Source organism: Diprion similis, chromosome 8 (genome assembly GCF_021155765.1).
Source record: "Diprion similis isolate iyDipSimi1 chromosome 8, iyDipSimi1.1, whole genome shotgun sequence".
NCBI lineage: Eukaryota > Metazoa > Arthropoda > Insecta > Hymenoptera > Diprionidae > Diprion > Diprion similis.
In genome coordinates, this window is record NC_060112.1 from 7,872,684 (window position 1) to 7,897,925 (window position 25,242).

At 37.0% G+C, this 25,242-nt stretch overlaps 1 protein-coding gene across 3 annotated transcripts; it reads left to right on the plus strand.

Annotated features, from left to right (window-relative positions):
• Positions 1–3,169: 3,169 nt before the first annotated feature.
• LOC124409288 lies at positions 3,170–17,838 on the plus strand. 3 transcript variants are annotated; one of them, XM_046886821.1, is made up of 5 exons: positions 3,170–3,441; positions 14,628–14,897; positions 15,147–15,638; positions 16,948–17,220; positions 17,386–17,838. In XM_046886821.1, exons 2-5 carry the CDS (start codon positions 14,628–14,630, stop codon positions 17,470–17,472), a joined length of 1,122 nt encoding a protein of 373 aa, XP_046742777.1. In that variant the 5' UTR covers positions 3,170–3,441; the 3' UTR covers positions 17,473–17,838. The 3 variants fall into 3 exon arrangements, with proteins under 3 accessions (XP_046742777.1, XP_046742776.1, XP_046742775.1); XM_046886820.1 differs by lacking the exon at positions 3,170–3,441 and adding an exon at positions 5,621–6,273; XM_046886819.1 differs by lacking the exon at positions 3,170–3,441 and adding an exon at positions 10,166–10,240.
• Positions 17,839–25,242: the final 7,404 nt, after the last annotated feature.

Below are 25,242 nucleotides of genomic sequence, written 5' to 3' on the forward strand. Positions count from 1 at the left end.
ATTTACGGCTTCTTATTATTTTCAGTTTTCGGATGGATTGATAATTAAACTTTTTGAAAAAAATTAATTAATATACCGTATCATCTTAAGGCTCAATCTATTTCCTTTCAAACTCCGTTGGAAGTTTGGAAACCGGTTGATTAGAAAAACAATGAGACTATTTTGATTTAAAAAAAGTCATGTTTAGCTCTTCATTGTAATTTTTTTGCTTTAAACAAGTTTTTCTCAATTTTATCTTTAAGATAAGAGCTTTTAACATATACCATCGTGTTTCTGATTCTAAAACGAAGAAAATTATGCATAATAATGATGCGTAAAAAGGTCTTGGCCCTTTACTGTTTTCAAATCTCATTGACATCCGATAAATAAATTAGAATTTGACTGCTTGAAACCTGAAATCACAAGTGCGACACAAGAAATTTTGTATTACAAACACGTACAAGCATGATTTTTCCTTTTTCTACGCGTTACGTAGTCACGGTATGATTGAAAATAATTCATTATCTAATAAGGCAATATTTAAATGAAGTATGAACAAAATATTTCAAATCAAAATGATGTTTATTTCGTGAGGTTTAGTCCTTTGAAAATAGTCACTTGAGACGTTCGAGCAAAGAGAGCTGCACAGGATGTTACTTCATAAGCGCCGCAGTATGGCAAGTTGCCTATCATCCTGGCTCGAACGTCAGCTCGATTTCTTACAGAGACTTCCCTAGCTGATCCGGAATTCAAGCATTTTTCACCTTGCGAATATTCCGCTGTACTATGATCGAAATTATTTGGGAAATGAGGAAAAAAAAATTTCACTTACAGCCGCGTTTTCTAAATTTCTTTCTCCTTGTAATAATTCTGGTGTTAGATTTTCATAAGATTTTTTTTTTTTTATTATTTTAAAATGAAAACCTCATGGGATCTACAAAGAATTACAAGTCTTAAGTTAGACCTGCAGACTTGAATGGTTTTTGATTATGTGAAGCAATTACGTGTTAGAATTAGTATATCATCAGAATATTTGGCGTAAAATTTCAAATGGTTTAAAATTCAAGATGAAATCCCATTTCTAAGTAAATCCTTAATTTTCATAGCATTTCACACACGTGATGCCGTCGATCACCTGGAAATAATATGGATTTTTTTCATGGGGTTCGTTGTATCTGCATATCTACAGTTGAGTTTTGATGAATTCAAAAACAAATTCCCAAGTATTATCATCATTATTTGCACTGTAATATTGACAGAATACAAAATTACTCAACAGAGAATCGGTTGCCAAGGAAGCTCAAGGGCATTACGATTATTTTTGCGTAACATAACGACGATAACTACGCACGATGATTTCCGATCAAACTCTTTTCCAAAATGTCACCATACTTTTACCTTCTTGAAAAATGGATATTTCTGATCGTTATTCATCAACTAATCTAGCATCATTTTTCTAATTTTACGAGACTTCGATCAATTGTAGATAATGTTACCTATATTGATCTAGGCTTCCACAAATAATTCCTGCATACTTACCTTCAAATATGTATAGAACATACAGTTTCATACAAAATTTTTTTTTTAAATATTTTATAACACAAAATTGACGAAGTAAAAGTTTGTAAAAGTGTAGTAGAAAATACTCTAGTTACATCTAAAATATACTATTTCCCGACTATTCTCAACCTATGAAGATCTTCCGAAGTTATCTTAGCGCAAACGTTTTTATGAAAGAAATAATTTTTCGTACTAAATATTCGGCGACTATTTTTTCATTCACCAGAATTAAGCTCACGAAAGTCGCGTACGTGCGTGGAATGTATGATGCACCGCAAAAACAAACAGGCATAGTTAGCTCTTGAATAGAAATTTTCAAGTTCCAATGACAGAACCAGTATTAGACCTACGTATTTCGTAATCGATTCTTTCATTAATGTTATGCTAATCGAAGTATGCTGGAAACCCTTAGTAATTGTAGAGGTATAATTGGACGTTAAAAAACGAGGTGCAAAAATTCGAAAGTCCTTAACCCCAGTATTTTCCAAGTTTTTGCAACCGTTTACGCACTACTAATCACACGAATATCTTTTAGTTTCTTTAGCGAATAGTAGGAGAGCGCGGGGAATGTATTTTATATTAATTAAAATTTGAATTCACAACAGCGGAAATGAGGTAACGGATATATTCATATCTCGTATCTCGATCTTCGTACATGTAGTCCGAATACTTACACTACAGGAATTTCAAAGTCAGCCAAGAAGAAAACGATCGTTTTTCGAGAAGAGCATGAGAGCGAATTTCAAAAATACTCGGAAACAAAAATAAGAGTAAGAAATGAAAAAATTATAAAAAAAACTGTCAGCTGTTTTGAATTTGGATATTTTTTACCTCACTTGAGCTTGTCTGTAGTATGTTTCTGAATGTTATAGGTCGGTACAAAATTGATAATCAACCGTCTGCAGACGATTTTTAATGAGATCCTTTTTCAGAAGTTTTAGTTACCATTTCCACCGTAATTCAGCCGTGAGATTGTATAAAAAAATCAATGAAATAAGATTTCTCATTAAAGAAACGAAGTCATTTACTTCCTAGCTGAATGTGTGTTGAATTGAAAATACAACTGAAATTACGTTTTGTGATACAAATTCGATTTTTAATGAAATAAGTACGATTCAAAAAAATTTTCAAACATCCGATGTGACACATGAGAATGTTTCAATAACCATTCATACCAAAATAACATCGGCTTTTAATTTTTGAACCTTTTTTCATTCGCAAAAATCTCCCCACTTCGGTTCTAAGTTTATAAAAATTATGGTATCTGACAAAGAATTTTTCCAATTTTTAAACTGTATCGATCAAAACAGTTATTTAAAAATATTGTAAAAAATTGAAATCGATTAAAAAAAATCTAACAAACAAACTGAGTGACTTTAAAAGTGAGAAAAATCATATAAAAATTCAGACTATTCTCTTGTCTAATCTGGTGATTCATTTTTCGTCACATTCGGCGCCATGGACAAATTTCTTTCAGCAAGATCCATTTGTTGCAGAGATGCAGCTCAGCCTGGTTCCGGATACGAAGCAGAGGAATGACGGTGTCTCGAGTGTCGTAAAAATCCAACCGACCTTGAGGGCTGGCCAGAGATCACTTTGAAGCTGGGACTTCGGGCCACATCACTTCAGTTCTGGGCAATCTGTGGTTCGACAAGATGCGATCCGCGGTATATAGCAAAGCCCTGGAGTCAAAACCCAGCTTGTTTCAAAGAGAACTCCGGGCTGATAGGTTATACGAGTTGTGCAACACGTTTCGTGTCTCGATGCGTGTCTCTTGAATCAAAGTGCATCGCAGAAGATCATACTGGATGTTGTAACACAATAATCACGCAGAGAGGATCGAAATTCTTCGACTAGCCGACGCTCAGCTGCGAAAATTATAAGGAAAACTTCCTACCGAAGGTTGGTTGTTACAAAATAAATTTAAGAGGAGGATTATAAGCCTGCAAGTGCAATTTTTTTCACGAACAATTCTACAGACGATTTCAAACGATAAATGAAAAAGAAATTGTTTTTCTTGGCCTTTCTTTTTTTTTTTTTTTTTGTTGTTGTTTTCTTTTTCACCCTGGCACTTACAACCTTGTTCAAATCTACTCATCAATTTATGAAGACTGCCCAATATGAAGAGAGATCTTTTTTTTATATTTATGACTAGAAAAAATATATTCAGTTTGTGAGCTGGCTAAATAGCCTCCTATTATATCGTTGTTATTAGAAATATGTCATTTCTTTTCGCGTCCAAGTTGAGTTGTGTAATCAGTTAGTCACAATTTAGAGAGCGCTAATTATCTAGAAAAAGAATCCGTTTCAGTATTGTTTACAGATAAACCGACCATAATTAAATACTTGTTCATAGGAATAAAAATAATTTTATTGAAAATTAAAAACTCTCGAATATGTACTAAGTACTTATGTACTAAATAATATATATATATATTTCCTTGCTATTTTATCAGTACATAAATCAAACAATTTTCGATAACGGTTCGTCGGGAGTAAGCGTTCAGTTAGCAGTTGAAATAAATGTTTCAACGGTAGGAAAGTAGATTGACATAATCCCTCAAAAACGATAGAAAATAAATGAAGGAATCTTATTTCAAAATGTTATCGGCTGCACCGCTGGAATGTATGTATTCATTCATAACGATTATAATTGATGCAATTTGAATTTATTGCAATTTTAACCTGTACAGTGAAATGCAATGAATTTCGTGTGAGACAATTTGAAAAAATTTCGCATTTTAGTGTCAAGCTAGATTTGTTGGTCAACATCAATCCTTCGCATTGACGATGATTATATTATCGTGTCAAAATCGAATGAGTCTACATTTAACGAAACGAATTTTGCTATCGATCATTACCACGTTTTTATCGTATTTCCAAATTTTTTACCCAACAATTTTCTATTTCGTCGAATATCAACGTATACATAAATTTAAAAATTATACGTAAGTGAAAGATGTTGGTTTTTTTTTTGTTTCACAACGTCGCCATCGTAAACCTTGATTTTTTGAATGTTCTATAATCTACTAGTGAAGCAGACGGTTCCCTACTCTTCAGACGAGTGAAAAATCGCTATTACACGTTGCAAAATATTGTCCAACGACGTAATCGGTGCTCAGTCAAGTCATCGACGCATATTTTAAAACTCGTCGCGTGGCTGTTAGAGCTCAGAATTACAATCGTTTATCTCCTTTCTCATACTGTGGCTATCAGATTCCAAGATTTCAGTTTATTTTCATATTCCTTCGGCTTATTACCGAACATCTTACGTATACATATTGCGGATCGAGGGACCAGCTGAGTGTCTCATTGGGATTTCACCGGTCCGAGAAAGTCATTAAACTCTGGCAGAAATATCAAGGTGGGCAGCTAGGACATCGTCAAATTTTTACATTCAATGCAGACGATCGTCTATAATCCTTATCCGCATGAGTTACTTGGATCAAACAATATCTGTTTTCACGTGTAATACCGAAAGCTATTTTCCAAGCAAATTCACCTTATCGAGCAATACCAACGGTCAGAAACATTAAGTTTTTCAATTTCAGCGTCTCATCCACGTATACAGAGTGTTAATCGTGTAGCTGCGATCTAAAGATTAGCGAAATTCTGCAGACGAAAGTGATTCGACAGCGCGAATATTCGAATTGTCTTCATTTGGAGTGCGTTGGCCTTTCGCGCTGACGCAACAACATTTCAATTCCAAAAATGAAAATCCATCCGACCCAAATACTAATGATCAGTTGCCGTCATTTTTTAAAACAAATATCTCAGGAAGTCTGTCAAAAATTTTATGGACGGAATATTTGTCGCTACGTAAGTCACGTGTAATTTCAAATTAGATGATATATAAGTGGGAAGGATGTTATTCCTACACGTTTTCGAATGTAAACTTCTCCGTTGACACTTGTGAGCGTAAAAATTAATATCCATTAATAACGTGCGGCGACAATATACAAACTTACAAAAGCTAGTCTATCAATTAACGCCGAAAGACTATCACCGCCAGTTTTTGATGCATAAGAATTACAGCACAGCCTTAGAACCGTGGCCAATGAATCGGCCCGCAAGAAAACAGCTGTTATGTAAGTCGGAAGGGGGACTTGTCGAGTTTAGTGAATGGACCGAAAGAGAATGGAAGAGAAGATTGAAGGAAAATAGTCTTGGGAATGGAATCGCGTCCAGCCAGCCTTAAGCCATCGGTCTCGTTCATGGCACCCACCAGAAAGACGCCATTGGCCAAATCACGGTCTTCAGTAAGGTCCCAATGCGCACTGTGTTGACTTCTTGGAAAACGTGGTAACTCTTGAAAATCGAGATATCAGAGCGATGAGCCTGGATGGACGGCTGATTTCTGCTCGAGGTAAAACGTGCTGTGCGTGCTTCAAGGGTCCCCTAATCGCCAGTGAGTTTGGAGTTGAAGTGCTGAAATGTAACAGCTCGAATTACTCGTGGAACTGAAAGAACTTTGACCATTTGTACAAAAAACGACGTTACAAGCCGCATTGCGCCACAAGAAAAGTGAGTGAACACTCCCCGACCTTCCATTCATCCTTTTTCCTTTGGAGTGTTAAGGCACCGGCACCGAGCCTTGTTTACTTCTACTTGGTTGAAGTTAGTTGAATGTTCACATCTTAGTCCAGCAGCTGATAATTGGCTGAGAGGCTCGAGCACTGGGGTCTTATTGATAGTCAATCTGGTCAACCCACCACTGCATATTCGATGATAAAGGTAATTGAGTTGTGATTTGAAACATCCTTCAAATTTTGGCCCAGTGATCCATATGCCACTGTCACTTTATAAGTTATTCCAGTGTTGGGATAACAAATCCAAGTCAATGTACACAATGAAACGAAAGTGTCCAATTGGACTGACTCTAAATTTGACACTTACTAGTCATGACGTTGTTTTGCATTTAGACAGTCAAGTGTTACAAGGTTCAGGCTCACGTGTAATAGTCTTAGGCAAATGGGTTGTTACTGGGATATATTAAAGAATGTTTTAGAGACGCCTAACAAATATTTTTTGATAGTTGAAGGCTGAAGCAATGCGCTATCTGGTTAAGTTTTGGCATAAGTATTACGTGTGTCTCGTTTTACGCATGGCATAAAGTATCTACCTAGCAGTGAGATTTTAATCTCGCTAATGAAAAGTTTCGTTGACCGAATAGTGTGATGTCATCATTGCGCAGCCTTATGTAAAATCACATAGCTATAAATTCTTTACGGATGCTTAAAAAAGAAGTGAACGGATGTACCTCAATTTTTGTAACCAAACTTGTCTATACATTGAAGATATCGTTGTATTCTTGAGATGATTCGTAATGGCAAATATTATGCGCGCATACAACTTCGTTCTGACAAACTTCCTGGAATATTTCGTTTCTGCGACTACGAGCTTAGCACACATTGACACAGTTCTTATCTACCCTCTGGGAACTGAATACTGTGGTTACGGTAGAAAAAGTAGGCAACAAAAATATTCAGAATGTCAAAAAATCACATTTTAAAAACATATTATTCTTGACCTGCCTTATATTGCTGTCGTGAACTAAGATCAGCTGGCAGTTGAGTTCGAGATGACATTGAATTGACAGAATCAGGTTAACTGAACGTTCAATCAAACTTAGAAGTATAGCCAAGAGCAGATTACTTCTGTCGCAAGGAATGAAACTACTAGTAATTGATCACTTGATTTTAAGGTATTGTGGGACGTACACTCCCAACCAAAAGTGTGTCTCGGTGAAAATATTAAATACTTCGCAATGAGATGAAAATCTGAAGAAAAAATCAATCGTAACCAAGTTGATATGGTAATTCGTTTTGAATTATAATAATGCCAAAAAGTTGCTAATGAATTGTTGAAACAAAAATTTGTGTAGCAAATTTCTAGTGATTTTTTTTTTTATTCCATGTAAAATAGATTCATTGATTTTTTTGAATATCCATGATTTTTTTGGAATGTTCAGTGATTTTTGAAAGACTTGTTTCCCAAAATTTTCTAACGCTCTATTTATCAAACTATTCGTTCCATGCCTCTAAAACTTCTTCAGTATAATGTATAACCATTCGACGAAAATTTTTCAAATTTTTTTAATTCTTGCAAACGAGTTATTCAAAATAGCCGGAAATTCCAGAAGAATTCATAAGTATTCAGAAAAGTCACCAAGATTCATGTGATAAAGGCGCATCTGAATGAATTGCTTTCATTTAAGCGACAAATAGTAGAATTAGGAAGCAACCAATATTGAAGGAAATTGGGAAAAAAGCATTTCAATCGTTGATGATTGATGACAAAGAACATTTTTATATTTATTGAACTACTTACCTTTAACATTTATTTGAACTACTTTATTACAGTCTTGATATATTCAATATTCGAAAATGCTTGCAAGAACAAACGATGCAGGTTTCTTATAAGTGTTGAGTCGATAGGCTTAGGCAAGACGTACGTTTGGTTAAAAAAAATGTCAAGGATTAGTGAAATCAATTAAAAATTGAAGATCACTTAGATTTCGTTCAAATTCAAATAAGCAATTGATCGGATCGAAATTTCACGAACTTCGGCTTTTAGCGGATACGCTTAAGTTATCTAACTTACAATTAGCACCGTTTCGCAACAGCTAATTCATACGTTAAAAATAATCCAGGACATATAAGAGCAGTAAAAAAAAAAAGAAAAAAAAAAACGAACGGCCAGCGGGCAAAGTTCTGCTGACTCAATTTACTCGCCATGGTCACCAGATTCTAGAATATTATTACAAGCGTTTTGTGGTCAGAGATCATTCCATGGATAATTGAGGGGTAAAGTGTTACAAGGATTTCTACCGATTGCATTTATGAGGCTTGCGTCCTAGCTCTCCATGTGTATGTATTATATTCATTCGTACAACATCAGCTCGTGAAATAGTGTCGTCGGCAAAGATTATCATGTGCGGAATGATGAAGTACGAAACAAGCGGAATTTTTACTTTGGTTAATATATTTCGTAAAATGTATGATTGAGTAATCTGATGTATGAAAACATTCTTGAAATCTGATGAAATGCGACTCTGGCATTCCGTCGAATTCAACTCAAACCCTTGACCTGTTCAGACGGTTTGTATACATGAAAAATTTTGCAATTCCAAATATGCATACTTACCTATACGTATAAGCTCTCAATACAAATCTGAATCTAAGAGTGTTTTGACCGATCAGTTCATGACAGTTTTAGTCGTTTTATTCATGATCTTTAAAATCGCTTTAAAAATGATTTTGGAATATTTTTTGGTCCATTAACAACAGTTTGACAAAAGGTCCTGTCTGACGTCTCTGATGCTGAAGTATATCTATATAAATCAAAAACAGTAAAATTGAATTTTATATAACTTTTTCGATCATCATTCTGAACGAAGATGAAAAAAATAAATGACTAAATTCTATTTTCAATACTCTACTTTATGCAGACTCGAAACACATGTTGGATGGTCTACAGAGAGTAATGACCTTCAGTTCAACATCAGCACAAATCTTTGGCAATATTCGAATGTTAATCGCCCGTCGTTCAAACATTGTTTATATAGTTGATAAACGGCTTTTCATCACAGACGCTTGGCGAGGCATTCGAAAAGGGAATGCCTGTGGAAACGTGCTAAAAAGTAAAGTCAACTGACAAATTCTCGTACGCGTAAATACATTCTGATTCCTTCACATAGTCTTTGTTTTAAAATTGAAATAAAATGAAATGAAAATTAATCGTCCATGGTTATTTTTAGAAGAATTAGTTAAAATCGTTGATGGCCATTGAAAAAAATATATGAAATCTAAGTTTTCCACCGTATTTTATATTATCATGACCATCCAAGATTTGATGACGAAATTGTCATCGATCTATAAAACCGCAAGTGAGTTGTAATTTCCATGTCCGTATAGTGTTGTTATAAAAACATTTGGAAAAGTCACCTAGACACATACTGACGCAAATGGTTGATTCTAAGGTCATTTCGTGCTTAAACTTTCGAAGAAACTTGCCTAACGCCATTATATAACCATAGATTAGGTACATAAAATGAAGAAGTATGAAAAATTCAAACACCAAACAATTGGAACGTCGTGTTTTGGAAGAAAGATGATTGTTCAACTGCAAGTAATTGAATTACACTCATTTTGTAATATATGTATATCTAGCTTATATTCCAGAAGGCATATTGTTGTAGCCTGCAACCGTCTGTTCATGTTTCAATTTCAGTTTAATCGATAAACGAAAAAGTAGGACTTAATTGTTTTTAGCTTATTTGCTTCGTAGTAAAAAATCGAACGTTACTAATTGTGAGGCTCAATCGATTATGACTCGGCATCGGTAAAGGAATGGGTTTAAGAAAATGTTGATTATACAATCGCAAGCAATATAACACGAAATGGCGGTTGTCCACCACGTGGTCAATTCGACAGAGAGTGAAAGTAAGGTGCGTCTTCTGTATTATCGAATCCTCCACGTGGTCGCGGTCGTTGCTGGTAAGACACTCTGGCTACGTGCTAACTGGACACCTGCAGTTTCGAGGAGGTGCTTTGTGTGCGAAAAAAATTAACCATATTCGATCTCGGTGGTTCCATTATCACTTTGGAACGGTACAATTATCAGGGCGAAACGCTATGGATTATTGCCGAGTAACAGTGAAATGATTTGGTCCAGTGAAGGGGCAACAAACGTCGTAACGGTATGTGCTCGTCATTCTGTAGATCAGTTCTCTGATTATTGCAATCACCTGTCAGGTATTGCACACTGAAAATCAAATTTATATTTGAATGAAATTCAAATGTGTGTTGAACCAGTATCGATAGTTGTTGATAATCAGCATTATCATGGTTTTTGTCATATTCAATTCCACTCTCTTTTTGGTTTTATCTGTAGGATCGGAAATTGAATGATACAATCTGATTCAATCGACATTTGAATAAGCAGAGTTACTGTTCTTCGTCCAATTTAATTTATTGAGATGTACGTCAATTGCATTATTTGATTGCGATTTTTTTGTCTAAGCAAACATTGAAGTAGACTAGACAATAATCTAGATTTGAATAGATTTTGTAGATGAATAAGATATTTTCCTAGATAGTTTCTGTGGTACTTTTGTAAACGAATGAAAAATTTTTGTTATTGCTCACAAATTTAACGTACGTAGCGAAAGGTTTTTGCGTCCGAGATGATTTGGGGGGAATAATATTTTGGCGACAAGGTAAGAGTGTGAGACAATGAACAGTCCTTGGAAGTTAAAATTTCAAGGACATTATGCACTTCAAATCTTGTGAGAACTTTTCGCATAAATTAATCTCGATATCCATGTAACGATTTTACAGTCGCGATATCAGAGTATAACAAACTCAGATGTTAGTCTATTATACGCTTGACGTTCAAGTACTTAACCACATCAAACCAAGGATGATTCAAACGAATCGATATTCATTCAAAAATCAAATACTTTCAATACTTGGCCATTATTTCCAATGGATGAATCCTGTGACACTAAACTTCTTATTCGGAATTCAGTGAACTTGTTCTGAAGTTTCATAAGCCAGGATCGTCTTGGAATGACATTCCATGCACGTGGAGCGGGCCATCACGTAGTTGAAATATAGTGTCGAAAATAATGTTACGTCAGAAGTGAACCCCAGAAAGAGCACCGCATATGTACACCATGTTGACCAGCGATCTCTGCGAACCATAGCGACTGTCAGTTTTTGTTTTACCTCGTCAGATGTCAGATAATGCCAGAGAAACTGGATCGATCGTAAGTGATTGATTCATTTGAATTTTTTGTGATAGATTATTTACTGTGAGATTTAATAATAAGAAACTGAGTGCCTAACTTCACCATTTATTCTTGTTCGTCAATGTACCTTTAGATTCGTCTAAAAAGTACTTAGTGAAACTGAACGCCTGTAGATTTAGTCACTTCAATAACGTGTGTGATGAAGTTAACGAAGAGAAGAATAAAAAATGGATAAACAAGAAAAGGATAAACACTTTTTTGCGCAAGTATAAATGAATAAATCTTCCGTTGATGAAATGTTTAGAAATATTCTAAAGCGTAACAAAATTTCAATAATTTTCGGAACTTCTGAAAATCACAGAACCGTCTTTAAAATTCCAAGCCTCGCCTGAAAAAATCTACTTTTTCAGCATTTCGTTATCATGTTCGCAGCACCAGTTTTGGAGTAGGTATAATTACTAAGAGTGGACAAAAAGATAGAATTCCTCACATTAACTTTTGCTGATTTCTCATTCTTGTCACGGTTGCGTTTTATTTCCAATATTCCTACATTTTATACTTGTCAAGTTATAACCATTAAATAGGTAAAATATACGAACTGAGTAGAGTATATTGAATTATTTTCTCACATTCTAATCGTGTTTCAGTAATTAGGCATTTCTCAATGACGTTTCGTACAGTTGCATGACTTTGTTCACACGGAGAGCTGTCCATTTTTGATTAGCGTAAGAAAAAGCTGAATGAAGATTAAATAATCCATGTCGTCATGGGTATTCAATGCAAGCAAAATTTCAAGAATTGATGTAAAAGTCGGTTTGGATTTTCTTGAAGTAGGTCATGCGTTATCGTTAGTCACAGATTGCATGAAACGACTAAGTAAAAATTGAATACGGATGACGATGCTTTCAGTATGAAGAGTTCATAACCGGAAAACCAAAATTGTACGGATCAGATAAGAGTTGTAACGAATTACAAATTCAGATACGCAAATATTTAAAAGTGACAGACATCTCTGATAAACTGGTAATAAATAAAATAATATCATTGTATGCTTAAGATGAAGTTTTTTCACGATACTGAACATTTTATGCAAGACGATTAGTTTCAAGTATAACGCGTAAGCCATGAAACATTCTTGCACAATCACAGTACAGCTGTATTAGTATGTGCGCCAGAGCAAAACCAATTCGTTGAAAGTAATTCGTGACGAAACTAACAATGAGCAATAAGCTGAGTAGTTGAATGACGTTAACAAGAATCTACAGTATTCCCATTTTCTCAGTTTTATTCTCTCCCCAGAGTTTTCATGTTTTATAACCTACTTAAGTATATCTACAAAGGACATAATCCAATCTGTATAAATCATTGATATACTTGAACGTTTTTTTTTTAAATCGCGAAGTAGAACTCAATTTTTAGGGTGTTGTTTGAAGTTTCATTAATAAAATAAATATTTTTATACTCATCACATTTTTAATATTCAATTTTTTTATTGCAAGATTGCTTCTTTTGGGGCCTTGAACATTTTAAACCGGGTTCTGAAGGAGAAATTATGATACTTGTAACGCATCATTTAAACTCCAAATCAAGGCGTGTCAATAAAGTTGCGAAGTAGGTGTAGATGTGTAGGGGTAATTGTAGTGTTAAGCGTCAAGAAAGCATCTTGATCCCCTTTTACATCAGCTGTTATTAGCATAAAGAAACGTATCGCGGGTGGCTTACCAACATTACCTCAAGTAATCCTGAGAACATTACAGGAAAAGTGATATTCACGTAATTCAAACTTATTAATTACGTTTTATAACATAGGTGAGGCTGATTCGCCTGCAATAAATGATGCTGAAAAATTCTTCATCGTCCATTATTACATTTATATTCATATTATGTAAACGCCTGAAGGACGATGACAATTTGCGTGTAAACTCTTCAGTATACAGTCGTTACGAAACGGTGATTATCGCAATAGGTTTTCTCGCAGAAATTCGATGGAGATTTCCCGTACTTTCTCCGTAACCCCATAACCAGGTATGTGCTTTCAGGCCGAAGTGATTTTTCTCACATGAAAATGATAAGTTATTGTGATTTCTATACCTGCACCTATTATAATTAGCAACACGCAATATGTTGGCGGTGATAGTAATAGACGAATGATAGTGGGAAAGAGGAAAAGCGTTACGAAATCGAATTCGTACTACTTTTTCACGATGGGAACCGCTTCCTGTTCATGTACTGCGGAAAGTCATAATTTTAAGTATCTGTATTATTTTACAACAGATAGGTTAAAATTCGTTAGGTAGCTGAAGATATACGCAGTAAAAAATATACCACGAAAAAGTGAATAATTTATAACCGTGAAATTAACTTGACTCACTCAATGTCTATTAAATATAGCTTAAAGTATGCTAACGGAATGGTGCAGACATTTAAGCTATCAAAAGACAAGGATGTTAGGTATGGTATACTTTATCGAATATGCTAGCCAAATTTGTTTGTCGACAGATACATTTTTTTTCAACAGAAACGGCATTTCGTTCAGGAAAAAAATGGTCGAAACAATAACTTGTGTTATCAAGCAGAACTAGATTCATTTGAATTAATGAAACATTCATAACCATGTTAGATCGCTATACTCAGTTGTTTGAATAAATTTTGTTTGTGTGTATGAACGTGAGACTGAGCGTACAGTCTATACCAAAAAATGTAAAAGTATGAAGCAAATTTGTAAAATCAGCGATACACATCAATTATCGTTTATTCGAGGTGATTTCTTTTTAAGGTAAAACAAAGTTGAGAATAAACGAATCTCAGCTGGAAAAAACTCGTTCACTTTTTAATTTTTGAGTAACTACATTACAGTATGATTTTTGAAATGCCAAAAATGTAACGTTTGCCGAATTTTCTTCAATTACTACCTACTTTGTGCAGTAAATCAAATCTTACAATTCACTTTTTGAGCTATACTACCTTATTTTCTGTGAGAAATCATATCAATGTTACTTAAAATTGGTGCCTTATGACCGGTGTAAAATCCATTCACAAATAAAATGAATAACGATTTATAAAATTAAACGAAAAACATGGCTTTGGCGTTAAGAAAGCGAAATAGTAACGTCACTTTCCGCAAATATTAGTAACTCTTGTTATTCTATTTACGATTGCAGTGAATTATTTTCCATGTTGTAGAGACATTTTTCAAATAAATAAGAATCTTGCCAAATTATATGCATCAGTTTCATAGCGCTCCCCATAGAATTATAAAGCCAACCATTGAATAGACCGTATGTATACTAAGTCACAAGAGAGCCACTGGTAATTCTGAAATATTCAATTACAGATGCACCAGCCAGTGATAGAAACCTGGGCCGTGAGTTGTCTACTAGCAATCTACGTCGGACCTCTTTGTGGAAGTCCTGTCAGGCCGCATTGGACTCCTCAACAATCGGGCAAGGCTGTCAAATATCCACAGACCGGAAACGAGTACCCCGTACATGCTGATTATGGGAAGGAATACCGAGGTTCAGTAAATTCCCAATTTGAAAGTAACGATCCATCCCAGCCAAAGCAGTGGTGGCGGTCGCGAAATCATCCAGCTCGATATCCTAAGGTAAGTTCACTTTTGGTTTCAGGTTTAAAAATATATTTTTACGTATGAAGATCAGCTGAGATAATTGAGTCAAGCAAAGTCATGTGGATGAATAGGAACTTAGAATTCTTAGTCGCATCTTATAATCAACTTTGAATAGAACATTTGAGTGTAATAAGCATCAGATTCTGACACAAGTGAGAAAATTTAGAAAGTCAATATCCAAATCATTGTAAAATCTTAGCTAATTATGATACTTCTTTTAACCAGGGATATGACCATGGTGACGAGTACTTAAACTCGTTTCGAAAAGACCAGAAATCATACTATCAGAGCCTGTCACAGGTGACCGAAAATCCTTCGAGAAAAATTCAAGACGAAGAAAGGTTCTCTGCCATGCCGGGAACACATAGTTACTACCAAGACTATCTTCCCCTCGACGTTGAAGACGCGGATCCTGACTCGAAGGAATATGATATGAAGAAGCTAATTGGTGAAGTCGATCTTTCGAATCCTTACGATGAAATCGACAGAAAAGTGGAAAATTCTACTACTGAAAGGGTCGCATCGCTTATTACGAAGATGTTGTTGGAAGAGAATTCTTATGTACCAAGTCTAAGTGACTTGGAGATCCTAAATTCTTTGGAGGATAAAATAATTGCAAAGGCCACCGTTCCAGAAGAAATCAAACGAGGAGTCAGACAGATATCAAGTCAGCAGAAGCCAGCAGCAGTCTTCACGTTGGCCAGGTTGGCTTTTGAGGTTGGTTTTCTATTTTGTGAGACGTAAGAAATTTCACAAATGCTTGTCTCTTACTGATGTGGCATTCATAAAGACGCAATTCGACATTGAAACTAATTTCATTTGATCTTCAAATCGAGGAATTTCATATCAGAGAAAATCCTCGAATTACAAAAGGATTCCGCCATAAAATAAGATCACAACTGGTCGTTTATACAGTAATATTGTACTGTAAAAGGGTAGAGAGGAAGAAGCTAGGTATGCAAACTTGTTCCAAGCGCACCAACGCTTCCTCAATTAGGTATTATACCTATATTTATCTATCGGCTATTATACTGCACACTTGCACAAAAATTTAAAAAGCACGTTCATTATATCCAGTCTTGTCTAACGAGAGCTCGATCTAATAAATGCGAATTACCGTGTACATCAATGAATTCATTGTCTGCTGCTCCAGAATTTTTACATGCCGAACGAAAAAGCCTACGGCTAAAACAACGAACCAGAGAGGCGAGAGTTACGTTTTAGAAAATTAATGAACTGCCGTAACGGTGGCGATATCGATATAACGTACGTCATGGTAACATTTACGTGTCACATCAATGAAGGCACAGGCAATGACAAGGTGATTAACTGGACATGCAAAGGAGAAAGTTTGTTTTATCGACGAAGTTATGGGTGTAGATGATATATGTATACATTATTATTGGATTACGTTCACGTAACGTTATATCGATATGGCCTAAGAATATTACACATGGTTTTGATCTTTTCAAACAGCATTTAACCGGATCGTGTTTTATTTCGGTTTTCAAATTCGGCGAGTTTTCATATGCAAAGGAATGCACTTCAAAATCTTGTTCTATGCAGCGTCTTGCCTGTATCATGATGTAAAGCATTTATCATCATTATTCAAACGTTGAAAAACAGTTTCCCAGCAGCTAGAATTTGTTTACTGTATTGCAATGATAAAGTTGGATAACCATGAAAAAGATACTCAGCTATTGGTATTATTTTGAAACGGACAAAAAAACGCCGGGTAAGCGGATAATTATTGCAATATAATTCGAATCAGTAACGATAGGAAATTTCTTTACCGACGCTTTCTGGACCATGCCTCTCACTGCTGAACTAAGTTTTGAAAGCCTCCATTTTTCCAGCAGTTTTCGGCAATCTTTGAGCAATGTGCAATTTTTCAGTCAATTGCTTGTTGGAATAAAGACGTTTCGAATTATCTGGATACCTGCTATAGGCAATGCACCTACAGGAGATAAGTTACCGATGGAGCTATTTACCGTCGGTCGGTACAACCTTGTTTACGTTGTTTCAGAAAGTGAACGATACTAAATCAGCGGTCAACCAGATTGGTGCCATCATTAGCAGCAATATTTCACCCGATGTTCCATCTACCTCGCGCCCCTCGATTACCACAAGTGCTGCAACTAGCGTGAGCAGTACTTTGTCAGATGCGAATACAACTATGACCACAACCACAACGGAAGCTCCTTTCGTGCTAACGAGATCTGCACTGCTGGGAATTATCAGGAGAAATCTCAGAGGATTGGTCAGATTGTTCAATATTGAGTGGCGGGAGGCGTTGAATGTAAGATTTTGGATGATGACAGTTTTTAATTATGCTTGAATATCTGTAGACTATCTGCATAATGTCGACGGTTTCAGAGTACAAGAAAATAATAGTCATAAAAGCATTCGCATCAAGTCACAGTCATGTATTCATTTAATGGATTTGTCTAAAATTATTTCACAGCAATCCCAAGTATCGGTGAGAGACTTTCAACGGGATCTTGGGAACCAAATTCGACCCTACCTCGAAGACAATCCCAACTTAAACTAATTATTTGGTTAAGAAATTGGAGCAGCCATCGTAGAATAGTCATTTATTCCATATTTAGGATCGCATTAAGTATTGTCAATTGATTGTATTTTATGAGTTCAATTTAGAAATGACCAAAGACTGCATTTGTCATAAGTGAAATACTTGAGTGGATTAATTCAACTACTGCCTATACCTAAACATCGTAATTTATTTATATTTATTATTTTAAATATTGATTTGTACAGTTATTTCTCAACCATAAGTAGGTATAATTTTCCTGTAATTTATTGTACATAGTCCTGTTTAGGGTCAATGCGTAACATATTATCTGTGGTGATTTTTGCATGATTTCTTTAATAACAAATTGAAGCGTGTTTCAATTTTTTAGATTGTGAACTCATTGCAGTAGATATAATGTAAAATTATTTGTCAAATGTACATCTATTCGTAAAGCATAAGTAAAGTTTCACGTCAAAATTGAATACGTAACCATGCTTCAGACCAATCCTATCGAATATTGTCCTACACAAAGTCATCGTACCCAAAATTATGCTACAAAATATTATCCCATACAAAGCCATAGTACTAGAAAGATGAGCAATAAAAAATACTATATTCTATTGCAAGTGCGGAAAGTAGGCAATGTTCGACTAGTATGAAGTTTGCAGCATGAGTCAATGGCGACTGCTGTAATCACACAAATCAGGCACCGCCCATCCGCACCTGTGATACGCGCTATTTTTTCCAACACTTGCGGTGAAGAGTTTAGTTTGCAATATAACAGAGGCTCCACTGACAGCGCGTAAAATTAAGGTTAGACAACCTAAGCTCGATTCGATAGGGCGTGAAATTGATTGATTCGAATTATTTGAAAGTGCGTATGCGCCAAAGTACCCCTAGTCCACGGAATCGGGCGCTTCAGTAATGCACATGATCCAACGTCGATTGAATAAAGTGTTTGAAAATGGATCACTTGATCCTTGCTTTACAAGTAGGTCTTCGGAATTCCTAGGTTGCGCGATAAGGGCAAGAAGATGAGGATTACAGACATAATCACACGAGTGAAATCGTTTTCTGCCTGTCAGGCAAACGAGTTTTTCTGGAGCAGTTCATTTGTAGGTGAATCATTTAAAGCACGTAAGTCGGATGCAGGAAATTGCTGATTCCATGCGCACTTCGGGAACGAGCAAACATCAAGGTGGAAAGTTGTATGATAGTTTCATGAGTGTGGTGAGGAAAGGTTTCGGAGGGCTATTAGACACAAAATAGCTGTTTTCGTTCGTACGTAGAACGTAGAGGTTAACACCCGAGTGCAATCCGCCGGTTAGATTTATGGTAAAGATTTTGATGCTTTTATGTGATGCTGCAATGGATTCTCTGATATACCGTATCGACATGATTTTGTGAAATGAATCATTGAGACAAACTGTGGAATCGCTATGAGCAACAAATGAAGAGTTACAGCCAAAAATTTATTGATTTCGTGTGTAATTCCTCTTCTGCTGGTCCTAAGCGTATTTTTGAATCTCTTTTGCATTTCTCGAGGTTCAATTGAGGTAATAAGAGTCTGGCGGAGTGATTCTCAGACGACGAGTTTCGAGATTGTTAGAATCGCTGTGAGGCAAATCTAACACCTGACCATTTAATTTCTTAGTATTGAGCTCATTTTGTAACATTACCAGATGATTTATTCGATGCACTGTGACAACGTAATGATGCAAGGTTCGAAAATGTCACGCAGTTCGTATACGCTGCATGCAACAGATTGGGAAATGCAGCCATAAAACAGATAGTTCCTCTGCAAATAGTAGTGAATATCTTTTGCTGCGTTTCCTGAGTTCACAGGGGTCTAATTGGTCAGAAAACGACGATATCAATTTATTCAAAAACCACAAATTTTCTGCTCGAAATGTGGCAAGGCTAACCCCGTTGTATTTTTTGAGAATATATCGACGATTTTGGGATGTGCTACGAACAGTTCTTTCATGCACTATTCCAACGTATTTTTGCAGGAGAAATCGATCTAGCACAGTCCCAATACGCTGCGAACAAGGAATCAAAAGTTACAGCCGCAAAACTAAAAATTTTAGTCGTCATTTCTCTGCTGTTGGTCCGACGCTCTTTATCATGTGTTTTCTGAATTCCTTGAGGTCGAATTACTCTAGAAATAGTCATACGAATCAATTCCGAAAAAAAAAATTTTCGGCTCCAGGAATGAGCAAAAACGTAAGGCTAACCCCTTTGGATTTTTGGCGAAAATTTCGACGATTCTAGAAAGTGCTGGAATAAATCGTCGGGCACTATTCCGACGTAATTTTGCGAAAGAAATCGACTAAGCGCAGTCCCAATACGCTGCGAGCAACGCATCAAAAGTTACAGCCGGAAAACTGGAGATTTTCGTCTTCATTCCTCTGTTGTTGGTCCGACGCTCTTTTTCATGTGTTTTTTGAGTTCCTGGGGGTCAAACTACTCGAGAAATGGTCATACAAATCGATTCGAAGGGTAAAAATTTTCAGCTCCGAAAATGAGCAAAAAAGTAAGGCTAACCCCTTTGGATTTCTGACGAAAATTTTGATGATTCTAAAAAGTGCTGCAATCAATTCTTTGAGGCACTATTCCGAAGTAATTTTGCGAGAGGAATCGATTAAGCGCAGTCCCAATAGGCTGCGAGCAACGCATCAGAAGTTACAGCGGAAAAACTGGAAATTTTCGTCGTCATTTCTCTGCTGTGGGTCCGACGCTCTTTTTTCTGTGTTTTCTGAGTTCCTGGGGGTCGAATTACTCTAGAAATGGTCATACGAATCGATTCCAAGGGTAAAAATTTTCGGCTCCGAAAATAAGCAAAAAAGTAAGGCTAACCCCTTTGGATTTCTGACGAAAATTTTGATGATTCTGAAAAGTGCTGCAATTAATTCTTTGAGGCACTATTCCGAAGTAATTTTGCGAGAGGAATCGATTAAGCGCAATCCCAATAGGCTGCGAGCAACGCATCAAAAGTTACAGCCAAAAAACTGGAGATTTTCGTGGTCATTTCTCTGCTGTTGGTCCGACGCTCTTTTTCATGTGTTTTTTGAGTTCCTGGGGGTCGATTTACTCTAGAAATGGTCATACAAATCGATTCGGAGGGTGAAACATTTCGGCTCCAAAAATGAGCAAAAAAGTAAGGCTAACCCCTTCGGATTTTTGGCGAAAATTTTGACGATTCTGGAAAGTGCTGCAATTATTTCTTTGAGGCACTATTCCGAAGTAATTTTGCGAGAGGAATCGATTAAGCGCAGTCCCAATAGGCTGCGAGCAACGCATCAAAAGTTACAGCTGAAAAACTGGAGATTTTCGTCGTCATTTCTCTGCTGTTGGTCCGACGCTCTTTCTCATGTGTTTTCTGAGTTCCTGGGGGTCGAATTACTCTAGAAATGGTCATACAAATCGATTCAGAGGGAGAAAATTTTCAGTTCCAAAAATGAGCAAAAAAGTAAGGCTAACCCCTTTGGATTTTTGGCGAAAATTTTGACGATTTTGGAAAGTGCTGCAATTGATTCTTCGAGGCACTATTTTGACGTAATTTTGCGAGAGGAATCGATTAAGCGCAGTCCCAATAGGCTGCGAGCAACGCATCAAAAGTTACAGCTGAAAAACTGGAGATTTTCGTCGTCATTTCTCTGCTGTTGGTCCGACGCTCTTTCTCATGTGTTTTCTGAGTTCCTGGGGGTCGAATTACTCTAGAAATGGTCATACAAATCGATTCAGAGGGAGAAAATTTTCAGTTCCAAAAATGAGCAAAAAAGTAAGGCTAACCCCTTTGGATTTTTGGCGAAAATTTTGACGATTTTGGAAAGTGCTGCAATTGATTCTTCGAGGCACTATTTTGACGTAATTTTGCGAGAGGAATCGATTGAGCGCAGTCCCAATAGGCTGCGAGCAACGCATCAAAAGTTACAGCCAAAAAACTGGAGATTTTTGTCGTCATTTCTCTGCTGTTGGTCCGACGCTCTTTCTCATGTGTTTTCTGAGTTCCTAGGGGTCGAATTACTCTAGAAATGGTCATACAAATCGATTCGGAGGGTGAAAATTTTCGGCTCCAAAAATGAGCAAAAAAGTAAGGCTAACCCCTTTGGATTTCTGACGAAAATTTTGTTGATTCTAAAAAGTGCTGCAATTAATTGATTAAGGCACTATTCCGGAGTAATTTTGGGAGAGGAATCGATTAAGCGCAGTCCCAATAGGCTGCGAGCAACGCATCAAAAGTTACAGCTGAAAAACTGGAGATTTTCGTCGTCATTTCTCTGCTGTTAGTCCGACGCTCTTTCTCATGTGTTTTCTGAGTTCCTGGGGGTCGAATTACTCTAGAAATGGTCATACAAATCGATTCAGAGGGAGAAAATTTTCAGTTCCAAAAATGAGCAAAAAAGTAAGGCCCTTTGGATTTTTGGCGAAAATTTTGACGATTTTGGAAAGTGCTGCAATTGATTCTTCGAGGCACTATTTTGACGTAATTTTGCGAGAGGAATCGATTGAGCGCAGTCCCAATAGGCTGCGAGCAACGCATCAAAAGTTACAGCCAAAAAACTGGAGATTTTTGTCGTCATTTCTCTGCTGTTGGTCCGACGCTCTTTCTCATGTGTTTTCTGAGTTCCTAGGGGTCGAATTACTCTAAAAATGGTCATACAAATCGATTGGGAGGGTGAAAATTTTCGGCTCCAAAAATGAGCAAAAAAGTAAGGCTAACCCCTTTGGATTTCTGACGAAAATTTTGTTGATTCTAAAAAGTGCTGCAATTAATTGATTAAGGCACTATTCCGAAGTAATTTTGCGAGAGGAATCGATTAAGCGCAGTCCCAATAGGCTGCGAGCAACGCATCAAAAGTTACAGCTGAAAAACTGGAGATTTTCGTCGTCATTTCTCTGCTGTTGGTCCGACGCTCTTTCTCATGTGTTTTCTGAGTTCCTGGGGGTCGAATTACTCTAGAAATGGTCATACAAATCGATTCAGAGGGAGAAAATTTTCAGTTCCAAAAATGAGCAAAAAAGTAAGGCTAACCCCTTTGGATTTTTGGCGAAAATTTTGATGATTCTGGAAAGTGCTGCAATTGATTCTTTGAGGCACTATTCCGACGTAATTTCGCGAAAGGAATCGATCAAGCGCAGTTTCAACAGGCTGCGAGCAACGCATCAAAAGTTACGGCCGAAAAACTGGAGATTTTCGTCGTCATTTCTCTGCTGTTGGTCCGACGCTTTTTTTCATGTGTTTTCTGAGTTCCTGGGGGTCGAATTACTCTAGAAATGGTCATACAAATCGATTCCGAGGGTGGAAATTTTCGGCTTCAAAAATGAGCAAAAAAGTAAGGCTAACCCCTTTGGATTTTTAGCGAAAATTTTGATGATTCTGAAAAGTACTGCAATAAATTCTTTGAGGCACTATTCCGGAGTAATTTTGCGAGAGAAATCGATTAGGCGCAGTCCCAATAGGCTGCGAGCAACGCATCAAAAGTTACAGCCGAAAAACTGGAGATTTTCGTCGTCATTTCTCTGCTGTTGGTCCAACGCTCTTTTTCATGTGTTTTTTGAGTTCCTGGGGGTCAATTTACTCGAGAAATGGTCATACAAATCAAATCGGAGGGTGAAAATTTTCGGCTCCAAAAATGAGCAAAAAAGTAAGGCTAACCCCTTTGGATTTTTGGCGAAAATTTTGACGATTCTGGAAAGTGCTGCAATGATTTCTTTGAGGCACTATTCCGAAGTAATTTTGCGAGGGGAATCGATTAAGCGCAGTCCCAATAGGCTGCGAGCAACGCATCAAAAGTTACAGCTGAAAAACTGGAGATTTTCGTCGTCATTTCTCTGCTGTTGGTCCGACGCTCTTTTTTATGTGTTTTCTGAGTTCCTGGGGGTCGAATTACTCTAGAAATGGTCATACAAATCGATTCCGAGGGTGGAAATTTTCGGCTCCAAAAATGAGCAAAAAAGTAAGGCTAACCCCTTTGGATTTTTGGCGAAAATTTTGACGATTCTGGAAAGTGCTGCAATTATTTCTTTGAGGCACTATTCCGAAGTAATTTTGCGGGAGGAATCGATTAAGCGCAGTCCCAATAGGCTGCGAGCAACGCATCAAAAGTTACAGCCGAAAAACTGGAGATTTTCGTCGTCATTTCTCTGCTGTTGGTCCGACGCTCTTTTTCATGTGTTTTTTGAGTTCCTGGGGGTCGATTTACTCGAGAAATGGTCATACAAATCGAATCGGAGGGTGAAAATTTTCGGCTCCAAAAATGAGCAAAAAAGTAAGGCTAACCCCTTCGGATTTTTGGCGAAAATTTTGACGATTCTGGAAAGTGCTGCAATTATTTCTTTGAGGCACTATTCCGAAGTAATTTTGCGAGAGGAATCGATTAAGCGCAGTCCCAATAGGCTGCGAGCAACGCATCAAAAGTTACAGCTGAAAAACTGGAGATTTTCGTCGTCATTTCTCTGCTGTTGGTCCGACGCTCTTTCTCATGTGTTTTCTGAGTTCCTGGGGGTCGAATTACTCTAGAAATGGTCATACAAATCGATTCAGAGGGAGAAAATTTTCAGTTCCAAAAATGAGCAAAAAAGTAAGGCTAACCCCTTTGGATTTTTGGCGAAAATTTTGACGATTTTGGAAAGTGCTGCAATTGATTCTTCGAGGCACTATTTTGACGTAATTTTGCGAGAGGAATCGATTGAGCGCAGTCCCAATAGGCTGCGAGCAACGCATCAAAAGTTACAGCCAAAAAACTGGAGATTTTTGTCGTCATTTCTCTGCTGTTGGTCCGACGCTCTTTCTCATGTGTTTTCTGAGTTCCTAGGGGTCGAATTACTCTAGAAATGGTCATACAAATCGATTCGGAGGGTGAAAATTTTCGGCTCCAAAAATGAGCAAAAAAGTAAGGCTAACCCCTTTGGATTTCTGACGAAAATTTTGTTGATTCTAAAAAGTGCTGCAATTAATTGATTAAGGCACTATTCCGAAGTAATTTTGCGAGAGGAATCGATTAAGCGCAGTCCCAATAGGCTGCGAGCAACGCATCAAAAGTTACAGCTGAAAAACTGGAGATTTTCGTCGTCATTTCTCTGCTGTTGGTCCGACGCTCTTTCTCATGTGTTTTCTGAGTTCCTGGGGGTCGAATTACTCTAGAAATGGTCATACAAATCGATTCAGAGGGAGAAAATTTTCAGTTCCAAAAATGAGCAAAAAAGTAAGGCTAACCCCTTTGGATTTTTGGCGAAATTTTTGGTGATTCTGGAAAGTGCTGCAATTGATTCTTTGAGGCACTATTCCGACGTAATTTCGCGAAAGGAATCGATCAAGCGCAGTTTCAACAGGCTGCGAGCAACGCATCAAAAGTTACGGCCGAAAAACTGGAGATTTTCGTCGTCATTTCTCTGCTGTTGGTCCGACGCTTTTTTTCATGTGTTTTCTGAGTTCCTGGGGGTCGAATTACTCTAGAAATGGTCATACAAATCGATTCCGAGGGTGGAAATTTTCGGCTTCAAAAATGAGCAAAAAAGTAAGGCTAACCCCTTTGGATTTTTAGCGAAAATTTTGATGATTCTGAAAAGTACTGCAATTAATTCTTTGAGGCACTATTCCGGAGTAATTTTGCGAGAGGAATCGATTAGGCGCAGTCCCAATAGGCTGCGAGCAACGCATCAAAAGTTACAGCCGAAAAACTGGAGATTTTCGTCGTCATTTCTCTGCTGTTGGTCCAACGCTCTTTTTCATGTGTTTTTTGAGTTCCTGGGGGTCAATTTACTCGAGAAATGGTCATACAA